At 36.6% G+C, this 14238-nt stretch overlaps 1 protein-coding gene across 1 annotated transcript in view; it reads right to left on the reverse strand.

Annotated features, from left to right (window-relative positions):
• The window catches only part of LOC124794945 (centromere-associated protein E-like), a 622348-nt gene that overhangs the window by 219205 nt on the left and 388905 nt on the right, over positions 1-14238 (reverse strand). Inside the window, exon 14 of the mRNA XM_047258659.1 lies at positions 11217-11300. Coding sequence (XP_047114615.1) covers positions 11217-11300 — 84 coding nt within the window. The remainder of the gene's footprint in view (positions 1-11216; positions 11301-14238) is intronic.

Genomic DNA, 14238 nt, shown 5'->3' on the forward strand with positions numbered 1-14238 from the left:
TAGATATATCGTACCAGTATTGTTTAAAAATATTTATTTCAACCATACATTAAAAAATGTTAAAAAAAGTTATTAGGAAAGCAAAGTTTACTCATACATTCACAACAACCATACCTGTCTGCACATTATTTTGCCCACCACTGAGATACTGCATCAAGAGTTTTGGAGCAGACAAGAGGAATTTGCATGAGCAGCGGAGGAGCAATTGTGCATCAGGATTGTTAAAATAAGGACTATGCACAATGGAATTAATGTGAAACAGTATGTAACTTGGTTTATGAATATTGATCTTTAGATGTATTGACACTGGAGATCTTTTGATATTGGTTCAAGATATGCGCACACATTTATAAATTAACTTCCAATTTCTTTCAGCTATTCCTTCCAATCAATTTTTTTCAATTATTCAAGCAGCAATTATCAATCAGTTTCCATTATTTGCCCACCCACATACACCACAATTCAATGGTGACTGTTTAAAGGATGGTGCTGAGTGAAATATGAACAGACCTTTCAATTGCTGTGATAAAAAAAATTGAGATAAATGATTCATTTTATTGTTACAAGAAACTAAGGAAACTTTTATTTGTTACATGTCTGTGAGATTGGGAGTAAGAAAAAGATTGAAGGAGCAAATTAAAATTAAATTCTGCCTACAAATAAGATGTGCCAGGAATGCTGATTTCTGTGACAAAAGGTAGGAATCTGCTATACTGTATGTTTATATGGCCGTGCTTGGTACCACCTCTCTGGCAGTAGATAATTTCTTTTCCTTCCAATTAATATCCTTTATGGAAAGTGCATTTCTACGGAAAAGACAAAAATTTGTACAAATTCATCACTCTATAAGACTGTGTCAGATAATAATCAGGTTCATTAATGAATATGCAGCTAAATCTACTTTAACTGAACAGTACCAATACACACAAAATTTCACTTCTGAAAAAAAAAAGTTTATTCATAATTTTGTTAAAAACTTTTCACAATGGAGTCAAAGGAAATGGCCATAGTTGAAAATTCATTACAAAATGCAATATGCCAAGATGTCAGAAAACCAAGCTTGGCAACAGTTGAAGGTAACGTGCCAACTCATGAACTGGCTGATGGCAACAAAAACAACGAGGTTGGCATCCCACTATCAAAAAATGATGACACTTGTAATATAAATAATTGTGATGTCACGTTTAAGACAATGTCTTAGTTCTCACCGGGAAACATTTTTTTCAAATAGTGAAACTGTAGGGCACAACAGCAAAAAGTCCTTTGATTACTTGCTCACAACACTGCCAACACAAGAACAGGAAACAATTAGGAAAAAAATTTAGATCTCATGCAACAAATAACCCAACAGTTTACAAAACAACAGGAAAATGCAACACAACAACTTAAGGGTGTAGGACAACATTTTACACAGCAAAATAAGGTATTTAATGATTTCAGGAATAGTATTAGTCAACAGTTCAGTGAGGTGAGCAAAACTACATGGACCGAATTATGTCATGAACAATCCAGGAAGTTGACAGAGCTAGTTAAACAAATGAAACAAGAAATAATTACTGACATGTCTCACAATATAAATATGTTAACGGAAAGAGTATCATCCATAGCCATATTAAAACAACAATGCTTAGCCTTGCATGAATCCCACTTGTAAACAAATAAACAAACTTGTAAGCACAACTCGCCACACTGTAACTGATATCAGAGGGACGTAGCACATGCACATTGGGTAGCAAGCTAGTCAACAAATCACAAGTGCATGTGTGCCAGACAGGCACAGCTGGGGGTGTTGGAGTGCCCAAAACAAACAAACCTGGTGAGCTACAGTCCACACAAGCATCTGTAAAGCATATTGAATAAACAACATAGAAAATTAAGGGATAGTCTATACTACAGCTACAACTATTTACACAATACACACATACAAAGATAAAATAAGGGATTATATATAAAGGAAATGGATGCTAAACTACGAGATATTTACTTAAGCTATGCTGCTATACACATCATACCTATATATATGTGCAATATTTACAAATTTAATTACTGAAAGTGCACACACTTGTTATACCTGAGGGACAAGAAAAGTCTTGCTGCAGACAAACAAGCAAGTGCAATATAAGTAGCAAACTGAATAAGAGGTCACACCACACCTATAATACACTTTATCTTTCAGATTTATAAGGTAAGTAGAGTTGCACACACAACATTAAATAAGTTTTGTGATAGCATGACTGCTCACTGAAGTGAATGAATACATGGTTCAATATATGAAAAAGGTATTAGTAGCCATCGAGCCGCTATACATTTCTCTATGAAGATTTAGTTTTACATAAGTATTAAGTGCTTTTGTTCCAGTAAATGATGCATTGACTCATCCTAAAGTGAAGAAAGATAAATGCTTGTCAAGTGTTAGGTACCATATAAACATAACAAAGGACCACGCCACAACTTTATGATACATATGAATGTGACAGTGTTAAAGAATGTGAAGAAGAAAACAGTTGCAGTACATCACATATCACGATGCTGAACTAAGGTTGAGCACAACCAAATAATCAAGGGGTTGAAACCTAACTACTGTGAGTATCAACTATAATGAGAATGTCAAACACTTGATTTACAAATAAATTTTTTTGCATGTTTGTTACTTATGAAAACACTGTTTTACACTCATTAAACGTAACACATCATATTAATGATACAACTCTGTAAACTGCAGCACATAAAATGATTATTCTTTATATAATGAACATAACAAGTAAATACTGAGTTGCACTTTTAAACACTGAGTAAGTATTTGATATGATTGGTATCATCAGATTTGAGTCATGTTTATAAACAACAAACTATTTAGTTCTTGGGATCATGGTTAAGTCTATTAATGAGATTTAACTGGGCACATAAATTTCCTCAACCCTGTAGTGTGTAGATCCTTCCTGGAGAGCGCTAGAGGGGCGAGGCCATGTGTAGTTATCTGAGCAGCATGTAGTATCTATTGTAGCGACTTTTGTTTACTTCTTTAATTCTTTGGAATTCACGGCAAATTGAAATGAAATGTATATCAGTTTATGCCATAAATGAAAATAGAATCTATTATTGTATGAATATTATATGAAGAATGTATAACCAAATGAGAGTAAAATGTGTACTCATATAATTGGAATTAAATAATGTAACGAAAATGAAAGCAAAATGACAAGCAGTGACATTATATATAAAAAGGGGAGAGAATATATCATAGACTATAATGCATATAAGCGATGATAATGACATTTCATCAAATGAATAGGATAAGTGTAGTTTGTAATTGTATTTGTAGTTTTTTATGTTATGTATATGGTATGTGGAAAGGACACTACAGAAACTTTATGTAATGCAACTGTATGAAAGACGCTAAAAAAGAAAATGCAAAAACGTAAATAACCTGGCTGTAAAGTGTTAAGTGTGCAAGAGATATATGCAAGTGTGCGTGTGATAAACTAAAGATGGCAATACTTTGTGTAACATGAATTTCCTGTTGTCAACAACATCGTAAAAGCAGCAAGAAACTTACCTTGTTCACAGATGTATGCACGGCTGGTGTCCCCACTGAATAAGTGAGAGTGACAAGGTGAAATAAGTTCCTTGGGCTGCTGATATGGAAACCAGTTGTCACTGCATCAAAGATTTCACAAAGGATCACACTGCTGAACATGAGCTTCATGAATTTATGCAGTGAAAGCTACTGTAAGCACATGACATGGACACTCTGGCCTTGTACTAAACATGTGAGTGCAAACTGGGATGATAATGGACATTGTGCTGTGTGTGCATGCTTCGCAAGCTAAACACTGTGCAGATGCTCATTGACAACAGTGGGACTATATGGTTACAGCAAGCACTTTATTAAGAGACAAAACTTACATATGTAAGTGTGAAAAGACTCTGACATGCCCATATAAACTGATAACCACTTAGGATAACTCCAATGGCCAAAAATAACAGCTATGCCCATACCAGCCAGGATTATCAACTATCAAAAAGGGAAATAAGCTCAGATACTGTGCACTTCCATATGACGTCAGTGCGCAGTGGGGGGCAATTATTTGAATCATACTATTTTTTGTTCATTTCTTTTTACACATGTAAGCTACAGGTAAACTGAATGATGTATATAGACCATGACAAAGATAAATTAACGAGTTGATTTGTGGCAAGGATAATTTCATCTGCCTGAAAAAAAAGAAGAACAAATATGCTCTTCAATTTAATAATTCCTGTATCTTCACCTGTTTGTTTCTAGAAGTGGTAGCAGGTCGTACCAGTATTGTTTAAAAATGTGTATTTCAACCATACATTCAAAAGTGTTATAAAAAGTTATTAGGAAATCAAAATTTATTCATACATTCATGATGACCACACCTGTCTGTTCATCATATCACCTGCCGCCAAGATCCTGCATCACGAGGTTCGGAGCAGACAAGAGGAGTTTGCACGAGCAGCAGAGGAGCAATCCTGCATTAGGCATTGTTATAATAAGGACGATGCACAGTGGAATTAATTTGAAGCAGTATGTAACTTGAATTATGAATATTGTTCTTAAATGTATTGACATTGAAGGTCCGTTGATATCGGTACCAGTTAAAGTTCACCCACAATATGTGCACAGATTTATAAATTACCTTTCAATTTCTTTCAACTATTACTTTCAATCAACTTTTTTCCAATTATTCAAGCAGCAATTATTAATCACTTTCTGTTATTTGTCTGTCCATATATGTTGCTATTCACACAGCAAATTTTTGTGGTACATACAAGCTTGTATGAACATTACTTTACATAAGCAAAAATTATTAGTGTGAATTAGACTGCCACTGGGTGTCGGACTCAGGCACCTTGAGATATGTTTATGAGCTGTATGCTGATCTTTCTCCAACTGTTAACTTGGCTACGTCTATATCTAACATGGTACTGGATAAATGACTTAATATCAACAACTTGTAACACTTGATGTACATTTTATTTATCTAATTTCCATTGAACATTATGTAATATTATCTTTAGTGTGAGGTACGTCACTTACGAACACACCTTGTATTATTTTATTTATGACTGTGGATATTTTTCTACATGGTCCCCTATTTTGTATCTTACAGTAAATTATTATCGATTAGAAAAATGTCTCAATTTTTAATGGTCAGTGTAGATGCTACTGCTTGTACTAATGAGGTATGTAATTCTTTTACTTGTTTCTCCATTATATTACATTACATATTGAAGTTGAATGTTCACCTGTAACTCACATGTCATATATTTTAAGATTTGAAAGTAGAAATTCAAATTTGCCTAACCACTCATCACTGTACAAACAATTGTGATCCAGAAAATAAAGTGTTTATATAGGAAGACTTCAACATTTAAAATTACAGATTGCCTCCTAAAGGACTAACTATGTTAGCTAATTGAAATATGATTTCCTCCAATTGAGAGTAAAGACAACAAAAAGATTTATGAGGAGCTTGTATGAGAGAATGATAGTGAAGAAATTTAGCTGTTAACTAATACATAAGCAACTCAGAGACCAGTAAATGAGATGAACCTCCACAAAAACATTTGTCAGCTGCAGTCAGGGTACATGTGACTAGAAAACATGAGTAAACATATTTTAAAAAGTATAATAGTTTGCACTGAACAAGCAAAGAGCAATGTAAATATAAAATAATATTGTTGGGAAACAACTATAAGCAGTTACAGGGGAAAATGGCAAAAAGGGAAGTCTGCATGCAAGTATTAATTAGGCAATATAATTCCACTACAGTTACATCAAATTAAACCCATTCTTGTCACCTTCTGCTTATTTTAAGAGTAAACATGTAAATCATTATTTAATAATACACAAGTTGCTGTATTCAAATTTGTGATGCTCTGGTTTACAACCCTCTTTTACAGTTTCTAATGTTAAGTATGCAGCAGCCTCTTCCTGGTGTTTTAAATGTTACTAACATTTTTTAAAAAAATTTTTAAAAATGAGTATCTACAAATATGCACAGAAAAACACTATAGCATTTTAGTGTTACGTTATATACGAATAAGGTAATAGAAATATATCTAAAAACAAAAATGATGAGACTTACCAAAAAAGCGCTGGCAGGTCGATAGACACACAAACAAACACAAACATACACACAAAATTCAAGCTTTCACAACAAACGGTTGCTTCATCAGGAAAGAGGGAAGGAGAGGGAAAGACGAAAGAATGTGGGTTTTAAGGGAGAGGATAAGGAGTCATTCCAATCCCGGGAGTGGAAAGACCTACCTTAGGGGGAAAAAAGGACAGGTATACACTCACACACACACACACACACACACACACACACACACACACACACACACACACACACATCCGCACATACACAGACACAAGGAGACATTTGTAAAGGCAAAAGTTCACTCTTTGCCTTTACAAATGTCTGCTTGAATTTTGTGTGTATGTTTGTGTTTGTTTGTGTGTCTATCGACCTGCCAGCGCTTTTGTTTGGTAAGTCTCATCATCTTTGTTTTTAGATATATTTTTCCCACATGGAATGTTTCCCTCTATTATATTCATAAGGTAATAGAAAGTGAGAACAACATCATTAAGATGAAATTCACGTGATACAAGAAAGGTACAATAAATTGTGGCACTGCAACATTCAATCAGTTTGGAATTAGCTTTAAAGTAAAGTAAATAATTGGAACTACCAATCAGTATGTCATGAGTGATAGTAGCAAATGCAGTTTATGTATATGCTTGGTTTTAAGGATATTTTCTGAGGAGTCATAGGGTTAAGTTTTGTTTCAAAAAGTTCCAGATGATGACCAAAACAGTGAGTTAAAATGCCATCTGATAACTGAAGGGTGATGTTGAGCATAAGAAATAACTAGGTGGAACCACTTGCTGAGGAAAAATTTGTTAAGATTAGTAAGTAATGGTTCAGTGGAGCCATGGCTGTGTGTGTAAATGAGAGAAGACAACTCAGTAACCTGTAAAAAATAGTAATCAGTTGAGTAAAGAATTAGACAGAAAATTACATGGTAAATGAGAGGATGTGCAGAGTGCATGTAAGAGCTGAGTGAGGTTATGATGTCTGCTGAAGATTCATCGAGATGGGAGAATTTTATTGAACTAGTTGTAGTGGTGATTCCTGTTAGGAAGCAAGACAGTCTATTACACTAAACCTAGATAATGATGTCTGCTTCTGCGAATGCATTCAATGAATCTTGTGGCTTAAGCTGAACTAGTATAAGAGAAAGACTAAGTGTACTGTGTATAACTGTGGTGTGTAAATGTATCTCCAGATTTCTTCAGGGGCACCATAAGAAAAAATCTGGAATGATTTTCTACAAGAAGGAGGCATGTTGTGCTGCAAAACGATGTTCTTGGCATGACTGGGGAAGATTAAGACATCTCCTTTAGCTAATACAGTGGGTCGCATAAGTAGGTCAGACCAGAATTTTATTGTATCATGGGCTACTTGCACGTTACAAGAGAACTGCACTATGATACCAAGGTAGTTACTTCATGCTGTCACCAAGCACAGCAACCATAGGAGCAAAAGCAGAAAGACAGAACCATTGCAGTTACAATGGCCCCGTTGCTTCACATCCAAGGCACCAAATTATTGTGATTTACATGACCAGAACCAATGCAGTAGGAAAACAAGTACACACCAAGCCAGTAAAAACACCCCCATTTTTAGTCAAAGGTGTCGCAGTCTGTTGACCACCAGTCTGGAGAGGAGACCTACATCGGTCCATAAGTCAACCAGTCACCCTTTCTAGACTGCCACTTCTAGCAGTGACACTGCTGCAGGTATCAAGTTTGATGCTGTGGACTTAGTACTCTCCAGCCAGTGGGCCACCTGCAGGGCATCCTTCAGCTTCTGTCACCTTCCACTCTGGAGGTCTCTTGTTCCTGCCTGGGGACGTGCAGCCGCCCATTTGCGATCACTTGTGTGGCCACATTTCATGCTGTCCTCTGCTCTGGGCAGACTCTGCCTTTGTGAACTATCACATCTGTGTGTGGTAATCAGCGTGGTTATGTGCATACTGGCTGTTTACTCCCAGAGCTGCTAACAGCTTTGTGTGCAGCCAGTGCAGTGTTCCTGTGCTGCTGGTTCAACTGGCTAAGCTTCCACTAGAATCACCACCTCACAGCTTACTGTGGCCACACACGATGTGCTGACTGCATTGCCTTCACTGACAGTAAATTCACTGTTTATGACATACGGGCACTGGCATTCCACTGCAACAATATGACAGCTGTAGACTGTGTAATAAATGAATAGTTATCCACTGCTGTCTCTCTGATGCCTCATTGCGCATCCGACTGAGCATACTGGTCATTATAACTCTCAAATAATTTGAAGCATTGGGTTACTGTAACATTTTTTTGACAATAAAGGTCCTCAGTGAAGTGTTGTCCATAAATAAATGGTGTGTCTAATATTCCAGAAGGTCTCTGTATCTTTTGCAAGAGCAGGAAGATGCCAGTCATAGAACAAGGCCCATTTGTTCCCATATTAAAATTCCCCAGGCAATGATACAACAACAGACAAAAGATAAAATTTCCAGAAAGAGAAATGCAGTACTTTTTTAACTTTTCCATGTCCTCGACAACTGTTGCTGACATGTACACTGAGGTGACAAATGTCATGGAATGCCTCCCAGTATTGTGCCAGGCCTCCTTTTGCCCAGTGTAGTGCAGCAACTCAGCATGGCATGGGCTCAACGAGTTGTTGAAAGTTCTCTACAGAAATACTGAGCCATGCTGCCACTATAGCCACCCACAATTGCGAAAAATGTTACCAGTGAAGGATTTTCTGCACCAACTGACCTCTCGATTATGTACCGTAAAAGTATGATGAGATTCATTTTTGGCAATCTCAGTGACCATATCATTTACTTGAACTCTCCACAATGTTCTTCAAAGCATTTTCAAGCAATTGTGGCTCAGTGACATGGCGCTTTGTCATCCATAAAAATTGGCAACATTAGGTCCATGAATGGCTGCAAATGGTCTCCAAGTAGCCTAACATAACCATTTCCAATCAATGATCCATTCAGTTGAACCAGAGGACCCAGTCCATTCCACGTAAAATCAGCCCACATTATGGAGCACCACCAGCTTGCACAGTGCCTTGTTGACAACTTGGGTCCATGGCTTTGTGGGGCCTGCACCACATTCAAAACCTACCATCAGCTCTTACCAACTGAAATCTGGACTCATCTAACAGGCCACAGTTTTCCAGTTTTCTAGCATCCAACCAATATGGTCACAAGGCTAGGAGAGGCACTGCAGGCAATGTCTTGCTGTTAGCAAAGGCACTTGCACTTGGTCATCTGCTGCCACAGCCCATTAATACGAAATGTACTGTCATGTCCTACCAGATAAGTTTGTTGTATGTCCCACATTGATTTCTGTGGTTATTTCATGCAGTGTTGCTTGTCTTTAGCACTGACAACACTACGCTAACGACACTGCTCTCGGTCATTAAATGAAGGCCGTCAGCAGCTGTGTTGTCCATGGCGAGAGGCAATCCCTGAAACTTCCAGAGTTTCTGACACAAATGTGAAACACATCCACTGTAGTCTCACAAGAACTCTGCAGAAATCTGTTCACTGTGCACCTTGACAGCTCAACATGACCCAACTGGGATGTGTTGCATCGATGTTTACACATGAAACCATACAAAATTCAGCTACTGCAAGCTCTTCATGAAGATGACAAACAACAGTGTGTGGAGTTCTGTAATTCTGTTCTTGGTAAGATGTTTTCTTCCACGCTTAGTGTTTAGTGATGGGGCAACATGCCATTTAAATGGAAAGGTGAACTGTCATAATGTGAGATTCTGGGGTACGGAACAACCACATGAAGCTGTACAACATGAGAGGGACTTTCCAAAACTTATATGTTCTGTGCATTTTCACAGGAAAAGGTGTATGGTCCATTTTTCTTTCCCAAGAACACTGTTACAGGAAGCACATATCTCGATATGCTTGAGAACTTTCTTTTCCCACAGTTGGAGCTGATCTGAATTACTTCATTTACCAACAGTACAGGGCACTATCACAACGGCACCTGGATGTGCGGGAATTTTTAAATCAAAGGGTTACCAAATGATGGATCAGTCGCACTGGATCAAATGATTCAGCCTTACATTACTGGCCTCTAAGGTCACAGGACCTGACTGTATGTGATTATGTCTTGTTGGGGTTTATAAAAGACTCTGTTTATGCGCCTCCATTACCAACAACGTGAAGGAACTGAGACATCACATAACAGCAGCTGTGGAAGCTGTAACTCAAGACAGGCTCATTGTAGCGTGGGAACAATTTGAATACTGGATTGACATATGCCCTGCATCCCAAGAGAAGTATATTGATCACCTATAAAAAGGTTCAAAAAAACTTTTTGAGTTTCCCATTCATCAAAAAACAAAATTCATTGTATATGTTTACTAGTTTCAGTAATACAGACTTGCCAAATTGGATGATTCTGTTTGTTACATCCAGTACATATATCTACTTGATTAATTTAAACAGGAACAGTAACCTGAAAAAACTATTGTACCTACGAAACACTGATATCCAACATAACTTAGTAAAATAAGAGAAAAAATCATAGTGTCCAACTTTTCCTTTACTCGTAAATCAGTAACTGTAAATAGAATGAAATGTAAGTTTCTGACATTACTGTAAATATCATACATTTGTAATATCACATTCATGCTGTTAAAGTTTCCGAGACTCTGTCATCAGTTTAGAGTCAGTGTTAACAACAACAGAGATGCAGTTCTGCTGTATTACCTGTAAAATTACATCAGCTTACAGACACTGATAACATAAAAAGACTGAACACAAGATTGGGAGAAGAGTAAGGAGCTCTAAGGATGAGGTATCTGGAAAGGTAGCAGCCAAATTTAATCAAAATAATGGTCACTAAAAAGTAAAGAGAAACAATTAATGTTCACTAAGAGTTTTCGTCAAAGCAACGTTTCACATATTATCTTAAAAATGCATTCCACATGAAAGATCCACAGATCCACTATTCTTTGATTAGAAAAAATGAAACTAAAGATTTTTTGAATTAGTACACATGCGTCAAATGATAAATACACATTAAAGATAATTTTCCTTAATATACATTGCAGTTTTAATGATGACTTCATTCTGCTACATTCCATGCAGCTTACCTCCCCATAGCAATCTATATATTGGTTTTCAGCTTCCGACAGTGCCAAATGAAGTGCTTTTATTGTGTCATTTTTCATATTAATCTGAAAAGTATGGTATTTAACAAATCAGGGAGAACTACATGCCTGCATGAGAATAAAATAACAAGAGTAAATCACCCGAATCTCTTTTTTTTCCTTTCATTATTCAATATAACACAACATACAGCAGTGACGGCTTATAAGTATACATTCTGGGTGCTCACAAATATTTAAATTCAGATAAATATCAGAGTGCAAAATCAATAACATCTGCTGTATAACAGTTATGCTTATCAACATATTTTTACAACTTCAGTTGTTGTCAATAATATAATACTAATAATAATAATAATAATAATAATAATAATAATAATAATAATAACAATAAAGTAATAATAATAACAACAATAATGAAATAATATGCATAACTTGTCTGAAAAAATGATGAATTGTTTTTGTAGAATTTTGTTGTTTTGTACATAGTTAATTACAGATTATGACAAGAACAGAATCCTGTTTAAGCTTTCGCTACCCTCCATTTCACATTTTTGTCGAAGTGGGAGTTTTTATGTGTTTTTAGTTTTTTGGTAAAATGTACAAGATCCCAAATTCATGCATTAGTTATCAAATTAATTTTTGGGCTGAAAAGCTGGCATTCTTACATTGCACCCAGAGAACAATTTATGCTTATTATACACTTCTTTGTTAAATGTTCACTTGAAGTCACACTTATTTGATTTTTTTCACTTTCTCAGACAATGGATCTGGTCTGGGAGGCACTACTTCGTTTTCCCTGGTAAGTTCTTTTTTTTTTTTTTTTTTTTTTTGCATTACTTTCTGAGTGTGCATACTTAGCATTATACCCCAATCTTAAGTGCATTTGGTATAGATGAAGTAATTAAATATGTTCATTAGTGTGCTCTTCAAGCTTGCCATTAAAGGTTTTTCTTTTATTTGTGTATTCTTCCAGTAATCGCAAAAAGTTCATTTTGGTTACAGTCGGCTGTTTAGGCCTAATTTTTGAACGTGCATCTTTAGCGTTATACCACAAATTTAAGTGAATTTGCTAATAGTTTACTTACATATTAGTTTCCAAAACACATTTAGTGTCCTTTTACATCTGTATTTAATATATTATCATTATCATTTAGTAAATCTCATAACTAATTTCCAAACTACCATGGATACTAAGTGTGTGAGCTGCAGTAGGAAAGTTAGTTCAGGGGTTTCGTGCAGCTGTTGTGATAGGTGGTTTCATTGGGGAAATTGTAGTGGCGTGGGAATTGGGGAAGTAAATGAGACTCTTCCATTCTTTTGCAGGATTTGCTCAAGAGATAGGATTATAGCTGAAGAGGAGGAGAAAACTAGAGTCCTTCAGGCTGAGTTGGACAGAGCGAAGGAGAAACTGAAGAGGTTAAGGGAGGAGGAGGGTAAACAGCAGCGCAAAGTGGTAGCTTGGAACAGGGACGACAGAAAGTGTCTGACAGTTTCCCAATTGGCACAACCAATACATTTGCCTTGCTACCACAGTTAAGTAAGGAAGAGGCTCCAGTAGAAGTAGATGTAGTTAAGATGCAACAGAATCTCACTAGGAAACCAACTGTTTCAAAAAAAGTAGAAAGTAAGAGGAAACTTCTGTTGATAGGTAGCAGCCATGGAAGAGTTGTGGGCCAGATTTTTCAGGAAAAATTAGGTGACAGGTACTAGGTCACAAACTTTTTCAAGTCAAGTGCATGTCTTAGCCAGGTTGTAGAGGATATAGGTTCCTTGCACAAGGGTTTCTCAAAGCAGGGTCATGTGATGACACTGGGTGGAGTGGGAAACAGTATTGATAGGGATCAGGGCTACAGTATTGAGTGTGACCTGGTGAAAATAGCCTCTGCAATGACCCATACCAACGTTGGGCTGGTGCCTGCTTTCATGCAACATGATCAGCCCCAGTTGAACCGCCCTTTCAGGAGGGTAAATGTGGATTTGGATCAGTTGCATAGGGTGGCCACTCTGTCAGACATTGGATTGGTTCCTGTCGAGGCTATTGATAGGGGGGATTTCACAAGGCATGGCCTACACCTCAATAGGAAAGGGAAGGGTAAACTGGCAGGGTTGTTAGCGAAATCCATGAGGGGGACACTAGTACTCATGGATGTACCACTTTTTTAGACTAATATCAGTGTCCAATGAGAAGTTCAGGCAGGCAGGTGCTACAGAGGGCCAAAACTCACAAGATTCTCACAACAGTAACGTAAATAATAATGTTACCATATTTAAGCAAAATATTGGTGGATTAAAGAAAAAAAGTAGATTCTCACAAAAGTAAAGTAAAAAATAATGTTACCATTTTTCACCAAAATATTCCGGGATTGAAGAATAAAGTAGATGAGCTCCTGGTTTGTTTAGATGACATTGAATCTGATAATGTAATAGATATACCATGCCTGTCTGAGCATCACATTGTGTCTGATATGGAACAGGTAAATATCAGTAGTTATAAACTAGCTGCACATATTAGTAGAGAGAATAAGGTGAGAGGAGGAGTTGCCATATATGTCAAAAGTTATCACTGTGTAAAAAGCTTAGATAAAAATAAGTTTTGTTTTAGAGCAACATATAGAAGCATGCGCCTGTCAACTTAAACTGAAGGAGGGCTCTTTTATAATTGTAATAGTATATAGGTCCCCTTCAGGAAACTTTCATTTATTCCTGTAAAACTTGGATGCCTTGTTGTGCTATCTGTCAGATAGGGGAAAGCAAATTATTATTTGTGGGAACTTCAATGCTGATTCACTGAAAGAGTGTAATAGGAAGAATGACCTGGAAGTCTTGCTCGGTTCTTTCAGTTTGACATCTGTCATTAATTTTCCTACTCGGATAGTAAAGGACAGCAGCACATTGATAGATAACACTTTTATAGACCAAGATAAGTTTAAAAACATAAATTCTTGTCCTGTTGAGAATGGCCTTTCTGATCATCGCACTCAGCTAGTTACAGTATATGTCATAG

This window comes from Schistocerca piceifrons, chromosome 4 (assembly GCF_021461385.2).
Source record: "Schistocerca piceifrons isolate TAMUIC-IGC-003096 chromosome 4, iqSchPice1.1, whole genome shotgun sequence".
Lineage (NCBI taxonomy): Eukaryota > Metazoa > Arthropoda > Insecta > Orthoptera > Acrididae > Schistocerca > Schistocerca piceifrons.